Below are 12,807 nucleotides of genomic sequence, written 5' to 3'. Positions count from 1 at the left end.
ACTTGTTGAATTTTACAGATATTATTGCTCGAGTCTTTCATAAAATAATCACATGTTGTGTTTTGTCCAATATGCATGTTTTACATTTTTTTGTGTTGAATATCACTTGTCCATTATTTGCCCCAATATACATGCCTTCTAAGATATGTGATGTGTCTGGAGTTGAGATTCATCATTCTGATGCCCATTTAATACTGCAGAATACTAGATTTAGTGTCACCTCTGCAACGTTGGCCTGTACACGTAATTACATCTCGGAAGGTGTTTATAAGATATAAGGGAATAGAAGAGTCCTAGACACTTACCCTGGGGACAACCACTTGTTACTGTTTGCCCATCCGCTGAAAATTTCCCATTCATCTACCTCTTTTTGTCTGCTTCCAAAAAGGTCTTATCCATGCCATAAAACTTACCCTACTTTACCTAGGCTCCACGACCCTATTTAGTAGCTCGTCTCGTGAGGGGACTTTATCCGGAATGCAGCTTTATAATCGGAGATATCACAATATCAATACTTGTACCCTTTTCATCTCCCCTCATTGTTTAGACAAAGTCTTCAATACATTCTAAAAGTTGTGTGGTACAAGACCTTCCTTTCCTAAAACAATGTTAATATATAGACAGTAGATTATTTTCCTCTAAATGATTTACAATAGCACTTTTGATTATTTTTTCCATAATTCTACATATAATTGATGTTACGCTTATTGGACGGTAGTTTGCTACATTATTTTTGTTCCCTGCTTTGAAGATTGTAGTAACATTTGCTTCTTTCCATTCTCTTGGCAGTTTACTTGTGTCCAATGATTTCCTGTACAATTAATTCAAAACGCCACACAGTTCTTCTCTACATTCGAATACAACTTTTGGATGAATAGAGTCTGGACCTTCAGATTTTGAGGGACTAATTTCTTTGATGGGTTTCATTATGATATTTTCATTAATTTCAGTATCACTTAATAATGTGTTTGTTTTATTTTCTGCTATTGGCATTGGCTCTGTTTCCATTGTAAATACCGATATGAAATGTCTGTTAAATTCCTCAGCAATTTTTAAGTCATCTGAACATTTCTCTCCATCTATATTAATTATGTTTATTCCAGATATAGATTTTGATTTCTCACGGATGTATTTCCAAAATATTTTTGGATTTTGTTTAATATTATCTGCAATATTCTGCTCATACTTGTATTTGGAGAGCTTCAGGTGCATCCCTACCTTATTCCGTGCTATCTTGTAATCATTATTATGTGTGATGGTTCTTATTGTATTTATATTTGATCCATTTACACCTTTTTCTTAATAGTGTGGGAGGTTTCCCTGTCGATATAGCGATTCTTTTGTGTTGGAGGTATTTTTTACTTTTGGTATGTTTTTTTTTCGATGCAATTGGAAAGGGTATCTGCAAATAATCTCCAAGAAACTGAATATCCATATTGTCCATGGTTGACCAGTCCATTTATACTTAATTCATTTTTCATAACACTGAAATTGCCTTTATTATAGTTAAGTTTTGGTTTTATATCAGTTTTGTTTCTTTTACAGCAAACTAACTTGAAAGTTATGAGTATATGATCACTTTTTCCTAAACTGGAATGATATTTTAGTTCACTGATCATTTCTTCTTCATTTGTAAAAATTAAGTCTAGAATAGATGGTTCTTGTCCATGACGGTATCTTGTTGGTTCTTTTACATGTTGGAATAAAAACAAGTCTTTGGTACATTCTAAGAACACTGAGTCTAATGTCATTTCATTTGTTAGACTTAACATATTGTCCCAGTTTATACTTTTCATATTAAAGTCACCAACGGTTAAAAAATGGGGATATTTCAATTTACACATTTCGTTCATCATATCAAACATTTTATGTACATTTAATACCTCTCAATTTGGACTCCTATAAATACACCCGAAAAGGAGCCTGTCTTTTCCTTTAAGGTTTATAAAAACCCAAAGTGCTTCCTCAAAGTCATTTACGTAAGTTGACTATTTTTTTTAGCATATATGATTACACCTCTTTTACCATTTTCGCCAAGAAATGCACCATATCCTGAAATTTTGTAGATCAGTTCATTTGTATGGTCAATACTTGATTTTTTTGGATATGTTTCTGTAATGGCTATAATATCAAAGTTGTTTTCTTCAATTAGGGCTTCCAATTCCTGTTTTTTTTCTTTAGTGAGACAGTCAGCATTTGTGTATAGTACATTTAACTCATCTTTGGCGAATTTGTTAAAATAATTTGACTTAGAACTGTTTAAAACGTGTGTATTCCCATGTTTAAAAGAATTTGTACAATTAAAAACGTTTCCCCTATTTAGGTCGGGGTTAAAAAACTCAATGTTCACGTGGCTGCTTTCCACCTTATATAGTGTATTTCTCTGACTTAAATTATCCATAGGTAGACCTCAAATTACTGTTAGGTCATTTTGATCTTCAATGGTCATATTGATGTTGTTAATGGTATTTTGGCTGAACGGATCTTGTATATTTTGACTGAACCCTGTTATTTCTAGTCTCGGACTGCTACCTGAGGCTGGTGGATATAATAGTGGGTTTTGTATGCTGCTCATTGTTCCTTCCTTTTATATTTTTTCACGTTTAGATTTTCTTTCTTGTCTTTATTAAAGTGTAAGGTCTTTGAAAAGTACAACATTGCTAAATTTCTTACTAGATTTTTTTGATATTTCTTTTGAGTGTTCCGGTAAATGTTTTCTCTGTTTCCTGTCTTTCAAAATTACTTTTAAAACTCTACAATTTTTTTCAGTGTCTTTCTTTTTCCCTAGTCTATAACTTGTTTCTATTTCTATGTTGTCCAGACCAATGTCTTTCGCAATTTCACATAGGTTGTCCTCATCGTATTTCTTGTTTTCTTTACCTGTTTTGTCACCTCCTTTCCGGTAGGTTAAATACCACAATATTTAATTCACGCCTCTTCGGTCGTCCATCTCATTAGTCCTGGCCTGTATCATACGACATATTTTTTCTTCAAAGTCCGTCATAATATTGTTTTTGATATCCTTTATTTCTTCTTTAATTATATTTTTTGTGGATATTTCTATTCTGTTTACCTTTTCTTCTAGGCTGGACATTCTTCTTTCTTGTTGATCACTGATTTTTGATAGTTTTTTGTCAATGTTCTCTAACGTTGGAATTGTTTGTTTACAACTTTTACAATTATACCTATAGTCCTGAAGTTCTCCATTTAACATAAGATCAATTACTGTTGTTGACAGACCCGAACACCTTGCACAGAAATACAGCTTACAGCTTTGGCATTCAACTTTGCTCTTTTCCACAATCTCGTCCTCACATTTGGCACATGACTTTTCTGATATTTCAGGACTAGAGATAAATTTCCTTTTTGTTTCATTTCCATAATTCATCCGCCAGCTATGACTACCTAGGGAAGAAGTCTTTGGAGTACTTTGTATTATTTTACCATTGTAGTTAATTTTTTCAGTCATATTGAAAAATATATGTATAAGGGTACGGCAGTCCGTCACCACTTAATGATTATATTTAATAAGCAGCTAGTGGTTGCTTTTAATTTAGTATTCTTGTCTACACAAGTTCTAAGATAAGAATTAATATGCTTTAAAGTTTGATACATAATAGTTTATAATTTGTATTTGATATCTTTAGGTAATATCAGATTTTATGAGAAAAAATTGTAATTTTTCATACTTCTACAGGGGTAGTGATAAAAGAGATATAGTGAAAGATTTGGAGAAGGCCACAAACTTGAACATGAAAACAGCAGTAACAACTTTTTTTTGAAGATTAACAAAAACATGTATTCTTTGTATTAAATGAATGAAAAGGCATAATTTGATAACTCACAATATTAAAATATTATTTCTGTTTTTTTTCAGGCATTAAACAATGATGAAGATGATGACGGGTTAGATCAGTTTCTAGGTATCTCAGGTTCAAGGTCACAAAATGATCAACAGTGGTCAGAAATGGACAAAAATGTTATACAATATTGTTTAGGACTCATAAAATGTTCCAAATCTTTGTTAAAAAAGACAAAATCAGCTGTGAAAACTAACGGAAATTGCGAGAGTGACGAGTGTATCACAGTTAGACGACGTGGCGGATCGGGTGGAGAGATTAAGTCCGGTAGTGGACGAGTTTACCCGCCACTCAATAGTTCTGTTGTACATGAAAAGGTAAAGGAGATTTTGTAATTTTCTGACTGTAAATTCCACCATTTTAAATAGAAAATTACAGGAATTTTAGTGTATGTCTTGTTTTATGTTACATATTTAGGACTGCTGTAAATCATAAAACAAACTGTAGTTGCAGAAGCCAGTGAATGCGTAAACATGTGGCTCAATTTGTCATGCGCATTTTATTATGTAATATCATTCCTAATTAGAAATTCAGTGCTGTTGCAAAACACCAGTGCCAGTGGTCTGATAAAAAATATTATAGTGCTTGCTGATTCGGTCACTGTACTTTTTTGCCAGATTGCTTTATATTTAAAAAAAATTTAAAATTTATTATCAGTTCATTGAAAACAAAGGTTTCTTTTATCCCCCGCCGAAAAGGCGTCGGGGAAAATAGAAATAGTCTCCGTCCGTCCGTCCGACCTTCCGTCCGACATTTTTGTCCTGAGCATATCTCAAAAAGTATTTGAGGTATCAACTTGAAACTTCATAGGTGGATGGACCTCATTAAGGCGGAGTGCACTGTACAAGAATGATAACTCTACCCTGCATAATTTTTGAGTTATTGCCCTTTGTCATTTTTCAAAATTAATTTTTGTCCAGAGCATAACTCAAAAAGGCCTTTGAAATATCAACATGAAACTTCATAGGTGCATATATCTCACTCAGGAGGTGTGCAGTGCATAAGAATGATAACTCTACCTTTCATAATTTTTGAGTTATTGCCCTTTGTTATTTTTCATTCTTAATTTTTCACCTTTTAATTTTTGAGTTATTGCCCTTTGTTCTTTTTCATACTATTTTGTCCGGAGCTTATGTCAAAAAGTATTTGAGGTGTGAACTTGAAACTTCATAGGTGGATAGATTTTACTGAGGAGGGTTGCAGCACACAAGAATGATAACTTACCCTGCATTATTTTTCAGTTATTGCCCTTTGTTATTTTCAGTCATCAGTATTCACATAGGTTTCAAATCTGTAATCACTTCAGCCATCAGTTTTCATTACCAAAAGACCTCTTAAAATTGAATTATTCTGCTCTACTACATATACATTCTTCCAATGAGCAAACACTTTCGGCGGGGGATGGCCATGTTGACATGGCTCTTGTTTTTTTTATTTAAAAAATTTGAAATTTAAGACCCACTGACACATAAGTAAAGTAGAAGCTGATTTTATATAAGGTATAATTTTTGTGTTTATTTTCTTTGTTTTTGTATTTCAGGCATTAGAACTTGGAAGAGTAAATAGAGAACTTCTTGACTTTTTAAGGTAATTCTTGTTGATATATAAAAATTTGTATGGAATAATGACAGACTACCAAGGAGGTACAGGATTTAGAAATTATTATAGGAAAAACAGTCCTTAACATTTTATTTATATATCTCAGTTGTAAGTCATGATAGACATGTATTTGAACATGAAGGATTGCATTTTGGTAGTACATTTACATGTTACAAATTATAAAGTCATGAAGACCAGTTCTCATGGATTTCAATAACCATTAGGACATGTACTTGCAGTTTTGTCTTACAATACTGCGGGGAAAAATGTAGTATAAGCGTACATTTTAACAGAAGTTCTTAGTTTCTTTGTGTCAGTGTTCTTTATGAAAACTTTTGTTTCTCTTTATCTATGGATTTCTACCTGTATATTTCAGACATAGTCATGTGATAGAGAAGATGATAAAAAGTGGCTGGACTTCCTAGTGAAAGCTAACTCACATAACCTTACAAAACTTACAAGTTCAATGCCCCCTTCTTAAAAAAATGCGCGCGCAACTTTCTCTTACGGATGTCTAAATTCTCCAGGACCGTTTTTTCCCTTATTTCTTTCTTATTTTCCTTCTTGGCTGACCCAGATAGGCACGTAAATACATCAGATAGAGCGTACAAGTGACCTGCCAGAGCGATCTCATAACAAACATCTCCTTCACGTCAAGAACAGCATTTTTCTACATTTTTCAACCACTTCCGGTTTGGCACCTACCTTGAACCAAGCTGTAACTTTTTTTAATCTGAATGTCAATATTGAATAATACTGCTTAGAATTATGATAGATCTACCTCATAAGATTGATATCATCCAGAACCAAAAGAGCATTGATCTACATCAGCTTATCTTTTTGATTTAGAGACTGTTTTTTAGAGAGTATTTCTCTTACCTTGTACCTAGGGTAATGTAAACAAACCTATCTCGTACCCTGCAAAAAGCCAGCAGACGCATGGTCGACAATCAAGGGGAATTAGAGCCAATGTTGTAAGTTTTTATCTACTACCATCGACTGATATATTAAATATATTATTATCCCTACTTGAATAAAAAGGTTGTACTAAAATGATATAAACAAGACTGCATAGACCACATAAGTGACACAACTTGAAATAACTCTTAGTACCTGAAATGAAAATAATTGAAGGCCTACAACTACTTTGGTACACCTGCTTTGTACTTGCTGTTGTATTAGGATATCTTCCACAGAATCCTCATGTATCTGATAGCATTCAAGCTCTGCTCAACATCAAAGCTGACTCCAAGACATGCAGTGACATTACAAATTACCAGTCAACACACCTTCTACTGAGTATCTGCAAACAGAAACCTACCAGTACCAGCAATAAACCCTGCAACAAGAAGACCTTCCTGGTATATATAACTCTTTTACTTCTTGCTAATTCAAATGATGTCCAACTAAACCGCTGGACCCCCACTAAACGACAGTACTGCTCCCTACCCATCGGCACCTGGTGGACCAACCATAACATGGGATCACCGGGCAGTTGATGCGACACTGCGACAATGGTATCCACTAAATTTGCCGAGATGTTCATTCATAAGAACCTATAGTATTTTAAATGAAGATAGTGCTATACGCTTGGATTGCCTATCTGCAACAACCCAAACTACAGTACTGTGTTTTGACCTTCACTGCCATCAACGTCATAATCCATTTTGAATTACTATCGCTTTCAAACACAAGTCTACAAAGCCCTAAGACACAGTTAAAACCTCTTCACTCATTTACTCCAGAAAGAAGTGCAAACCCAAGAAGAACCACCAACAAGAGGCCATGATGGCCTGAATCGCTCACCTGTATATAGGCCCCCGGAGCGGGGCCATGTTTGAAACCCAGGGCCTTTTATTTGAACAAACTTGGTAGACACCCATTAGAAGATATTTCATGCTTAACATCTAAGGTCTAGCTGGTCAAGTTTTTTCTTTACACATATAGTTAAAAACAATGACACACCTGGGGCAGGGCCAGTTTTGACCCAAGGGCTTTTATTTGAACAATCTTTGTAGACACTTACTAGAAAATGTTTCATGCTTAATATCTAAACTCTAGCTATTCGGGTTTTTTTCAAAGAAGACTTTTAAGTTTTTGCTATACACATATAAGGAAATCAATGTCAGCCCGGGCGGGGCAATTTTGACCCCAGGGCTTTTATTTGAACAAACTTGGTAGACATCCATTAGAACATGCTTCATGCCAAATATCTAAGCTCTAGCTCTTTGGGTTTTTTAGAAGAAGATTTTTTAAGTTTTACTATATGCATATAGGGAAAATCAATGACCCTGGGGCGGGGCCAGTTTTGACCCCAGGGCTTTTATTTGAACAATCTTGGTAGACACTCAGAAGATGTTTCATGCTTAATATCTTAGCTCTAGCTCTTTGGGTTCTTTAAAAGAAGATTTTTTAAAGTTTTTATTATATGCATATAGGGAAAATCAATGATCCCCTGGGGCGGGGCCAATTTTGACCCCAGGGCTTTTATTTAAACAATCTGGTAGACACTCATTAGAAGATGTTTCATGCTTAATATCTTAGCTCTAGCTCTTTGGGTTCTTTCAAAGAAGATTTTTTTAAGTTTTTACTATATGCATATAGGGAAAATCAATGACCCCTGGGGCGGGGCCAATTTTGACCCCAGGATTTTATTTGAACACTCTTGGTAGACACTCACTAGAAGATGTTTCATGCCAAATATCTAAGCTCTAGCTCTTTGGTTTTCTAGAAGAAGATGTTTAAAGTTTTTTCTTTTGGTTGCCATGGCAACCAGAGTTCTGCATGGAATGGAATTCTTTGAACAACTTTGTTAAGGCTTCACACAAGGAACATCCCTGTGAGTTTCATTATGATCGTGACTTATGGTTTCAGAGGAATCGTTTTAAAATGAAGACAATAAACACGACGGCACGTACACGACACGTACAAGAGTTCTAATAGCTACCCTGAGCATATGCCTAACAGGAGCTACAAGCTACCATTAGAATCCTGTAATTCACTGCCTCATTAAGAAAAAACAAACAGAATCAGAGAGCACAAAAAAATATCATCATTGCCCAAACACTGGCTGGACCTCTATCACGACAACCAAGTCTTCCGACAACTTCAAACTTGCGAAATGATCGCAGACAGGCACAGGCGGAGGATACTATTCGCAGTCAAGATTAATGTTCAGCACAGACATCCAGAACTCACAGACTGTGATAGCTGGGCCAAGTAACATGTTGGAGCCAAATCAATGCTATTTGCTCAATTCACACATCCTAAAACATCAATGAACACAGCTACTTCAAATTCAAGATATCTGTTACCGTGGCAACATTCATAAAGGACTCTGTTCTACTCATTGCGGGAGACTTTAAACCTCCCAGGCTGGGACTGGAAATCAAAAACACTGAAAACAGGCACAGCCCATGCACGCCTCCACTATCAGTTCTCAGACTGCCTAGATGAAAATGGACTTATCCAAATTGTTGAAGATACAACAAGAAATAACAACACTCTTGACCTTGTAATAACAAACCTCCTAGCAAAGTACAGCAAGTAACTACAATGCCGGCATATCTGACCATGACACTGTCTTCGTTGAGCTTGACCTCAGCCCTGTCACCCATACCCAAACACCCGGAAGATCCCACTGTACAAGAATGCTAGATGGGATAGCATGAAGGAAGACATGGCAACACTCACCAAACAATCAAGTCTATGGCGGAAAACAACACCGACATCAACACTATCTGGGACAAATTTACAACTACACTGAAAACAAGTATACAACAACATATCCCCCAAAACTGCTAGGCCAAGAGAAACATCGCCATGGATTGACAAAAGCATCAAAAGACTTATTCGAAAACGTGACCGTCTTGATAAGAAAATGAAAAAATCTCAAGACAAACAACATCAAAGAAATTACAAGAACTGCAAACACTTAGTGCAGAAGAAACTCCGACAAGCCTACTGGACATATGTTGACAATATTGTAACACCGCAGCCTTCAGATCCAACATACACAGCAGTCAGAAACGTTTCTGGACCTTCATAAAACACAAGAAGAAAGACAATCAAACAATTACTGGACTAAAAGAACTCCTTTCTGATCCTAAGTCCAAAGCTAACATTCTAAATCGGCAGTTCAAATCTGTATTCACAGACTACATCAAGATCACTGCTGATGACTTCAAGAAGGGGGACTACGTCAATCCACAGTCAACACATCCTGTAGCCCCTGAAATAATCAATAACCACAACGGAATCACCAAACTCCTCGCACTGAACCACATAAAGCTGCAGGACCCGACACCATAAGTCTCGCATCCTCAAGGAATTGGCAACTGACATCGCTCCCAATACTCAACACCCATATTCACTCTGTCACTTGAAAATAGCACCTTCCCTAATGACTGGAAGAAAGCCAATGTATCCCCGGTCTACAAGGCAGCAGATATAACCAGAAAACTATCGCCCTGTCTCCCTAACGTGCATCTGCTGCAAGCTCCTAGAACACATTGTCACCAGCCACATCATGAATCATGCCGAAAAACAGAAGATTCTCTATCCTCTCCAACACGGCTTCAGAAAAAGGCAGATCCTGTGAAACACAGCTCTTGAATTCACAGATGACAATAACCCGGAACATGAAAATGGCAAACAGACTGATGTTTCTCATCATGGACTTCGCCAAGGCCTTCGACAAAGTATGTCACAGCCTTTTATCCCACAAACTGGAGCACTACGGCATCAGAGGCAAGACCAATCTGTGGATTCAGGCCTTCTCAAGCAACCGATCCAATCTGTAGTCTTGGAAGGGGTTACCTCAGATACAGTATCTGTAGAATCCGGCGTCCCACAGGGCTCAGTCCTTGGCCCGAGTCTGTTCCTTTTCTACATAAATGACATCCCAGAGAGTCTCAACGCAGTCGTCCGACTATTTGCAGATGATACGCTGGCCTATCTTGCCATCACAAACAAGTCTGACTGTTCCACCCTACAAGCTGACCTCGACAAACTAGCTGTCTGGAAGAGAAATGGAAAATGTCATTCCATCCAGACAAATGCAAGTCCTCACCATCTCCAAGAAAAGAAGCCCCATCTGCCATAACTACACTTTTCATGGTCATACTCTAGAGCACGTCACATCAGCTAAATACCTTGGATGCACCCTGAATAACAACCTAGACTGGGCCAACATTTACATAACATTTGTAACAAAGCCAACCGTACCACCAGCTTCCTGCGAAGAAACCTCATTATCGCCTCTACTTCCACCAAAGAAACGGCCTACAAAGCTCTAGTCCGCCCCACAGTGGAGTATGCGAGCACTGTCTGGGACCCCCACGAGAAGGGAGACATACACCGTCTAGACATGGTCCAACGACGTGCTGCGCGGTATGTTAAAAACAAGTACCACAACAGGTCCAGCGTCACAGACATGCTTGCAGACCTTGAATGGAAATCATTACAAGAACGTCGAAAGGAGGCCAGACTGATCATGCTCTACAAAGTCATCAACAACAAGGTCACTCTAGACAATTCAAAACTCATACCCTCCAATTCTACATCTACAAGAAATTCACACAACCTATCCTACAAGATACCCTACTGCCGTACACAATACCGTCAACAATCCTTCTTCCCACGTACCATCAAAGACTGGAACAGCCTACCTCCGGACGCTACGTCAGCCGGTACAGTTGAGTCATTCCGTACTCATCTGTCCCAACTCTATATCTAAACCACACTCTTGTCCGTTTTTAACCTGCACTGTATATATATTCCTCACTATTTTTACTCTTTCTTTCCGTCTTGCGCATTAACCTGGCAGTAAACTTCAGTTAGTTGAAGGTGGCCAGTATATTGGAAGAAGAAGAAGAAGAGGAAGAAGAAAATCTATTCATTACTTTTAAGTTTTTAAATAAAACAGGAAGTTAACAACTTGTTTTTGTTATGTTTCCAGTACAGGAATTATTTCATGTATAGTGTTTTAGCTTGACTATTGGAAGAAAACTGGTACAACAAATCAGGGTATGACTGTCTGCAAAAGTTTGTATCAATCTCTAAAAAACTGCAACGAATGGTTATAAATACCCCGAGGACTGAAAGACAATTCATAATATTGAAAGATATAATTAAAAGGCCACCTAAGTGGAAATAATACAAACATAAATTTTGGCAAAGAATGTCAGAAAAAAAGAATGAAAAGGCTGGTGCAGTCGCGGTGTCATCATGTTATGTGTATCTCGGTACTACATAAACTTCCATGTTATCATACGTATGTAACAATTTCGAATTGTATATATCAGTTAGTAGGAAATGAATCAAATTTACGTTTTAAAAATGTAAGATCAACTCGAATTAAGTAACAACGATTTGTACATCACTGGTAGTCTTAATTATATCAATGTAGCAGACATTTATTTTAAAAAACTTTTCTACTCGTAATACAAATTTATTTGAGCCGCGTCACGACAAAACAACATAGTGCGTTTGCGACCAGCATGGATCCAGACCAGCCTGCGCATCCGCGCAGTCTGATCAGGATCCATTCTGTTCCCTATCAGTTTATCTACTTGTTAAAATGTTTAAAAGCGAACAGTATGGATCCTGATCAGACTGCGCGGATGCACAGGCTGATCTGGATCCATGCTGGTCGCAAACCCATTATGTTGGTTTTGTCGTGACACGGCTCATTTATTAACAGCCATCAGTTATTCTATTTTCTCTCGCAGCTAAATACTAGTAAATAATATCCCTGCACTAAGCGTGAGACTCAGATTTAAAGGAGAAATCACGTTCTCGTGCTATGGCTTGATTTCTCTCACGCATTTCACATAATTACAGATATTCTTATTTATTTAAAACTCGGTGACTCGCGGTATGCGTTTAGCGCATCTTTGAGGCGACCTGAAGCCGCGATCATTTCTCGATTCGAGGCGAAAGATCCGTTGATTTATTTTGTATGTTCATAAGAGGATAATTTTGCATATTAAAATTAATACAGATTCCTTTGTATAGAAGACGATCATGTAGGATCCTCAATTTGTGTGAATATGGTTTTCGGAGAAGTTCGTTTTTATCTGCACATAATACAGTGCTATGTAGAGCCTATGATAATAATGAACTATGCATTTTATGTTTTATATCTTCTTATTTTTTTTAATATTGGGTTTAACGCCGCTTTCAACAGTATTTCAATTATAGCTGAGGGAATTTAACAAAACCAGTGTTTCTCACAGTATCAACTTCTCTACGTAAACAAATGACAGGAGTTCGAGGTGGACCTTGAAACATTTCATACACAGTAAACAATTCTAAAGGATAATCTATTAGTACAATACGCAATCGT

General features: G+C 36.8%; 1 protein-coding gene across 1 annotated transcript; it reads left to right on the top strand.

Annotated features, from left to right (window-relative positions):
- The first annotated feature begins 3,735 nt into the window (after positions 1-3,735).
- Positions 3,736-6,858, top strand: LOC132726823 (uncharacterized). Its single transcript, XM_060712200.1, has 3 exons — positions 3,736-4,177; positions 5,401-5,447; positions 5,836-6,858. Exons 1-3 carry the CDS (start codon positions 3,968-3,970, stop codon positions 5,882-5,884), a joined length of 306 nt encoding a protein of 101 aa, XP_060568183.1. The 5' UTR covers positions 3,736-3,967; the 3' UTR covers positions 5,885-6,858.
- The last annotated feature ends 5,949 nt before the right edge of the window (positions 6,859-12,807 follow it).

Source organism: Ruditapes philippinarum, unplaced genomic scaffold (genome assembly GCF_026571515.1).
Source record: "Ruditapes philippinarum isolate M1 unplaced genomic scaffold, ASM2657151v2 ctg333_1_1_1_1, whole genome shotgun sequence".
Lineage (NCBI taxonomy): Eukaryota > Metazoa > Mollusca > Bivalvia > Venerida > Veneridae > Ruditapes > Ruditapes philippinarum.
This window is presented reverse-complemented; position numbering and strand designations above follow the sequence as displayed.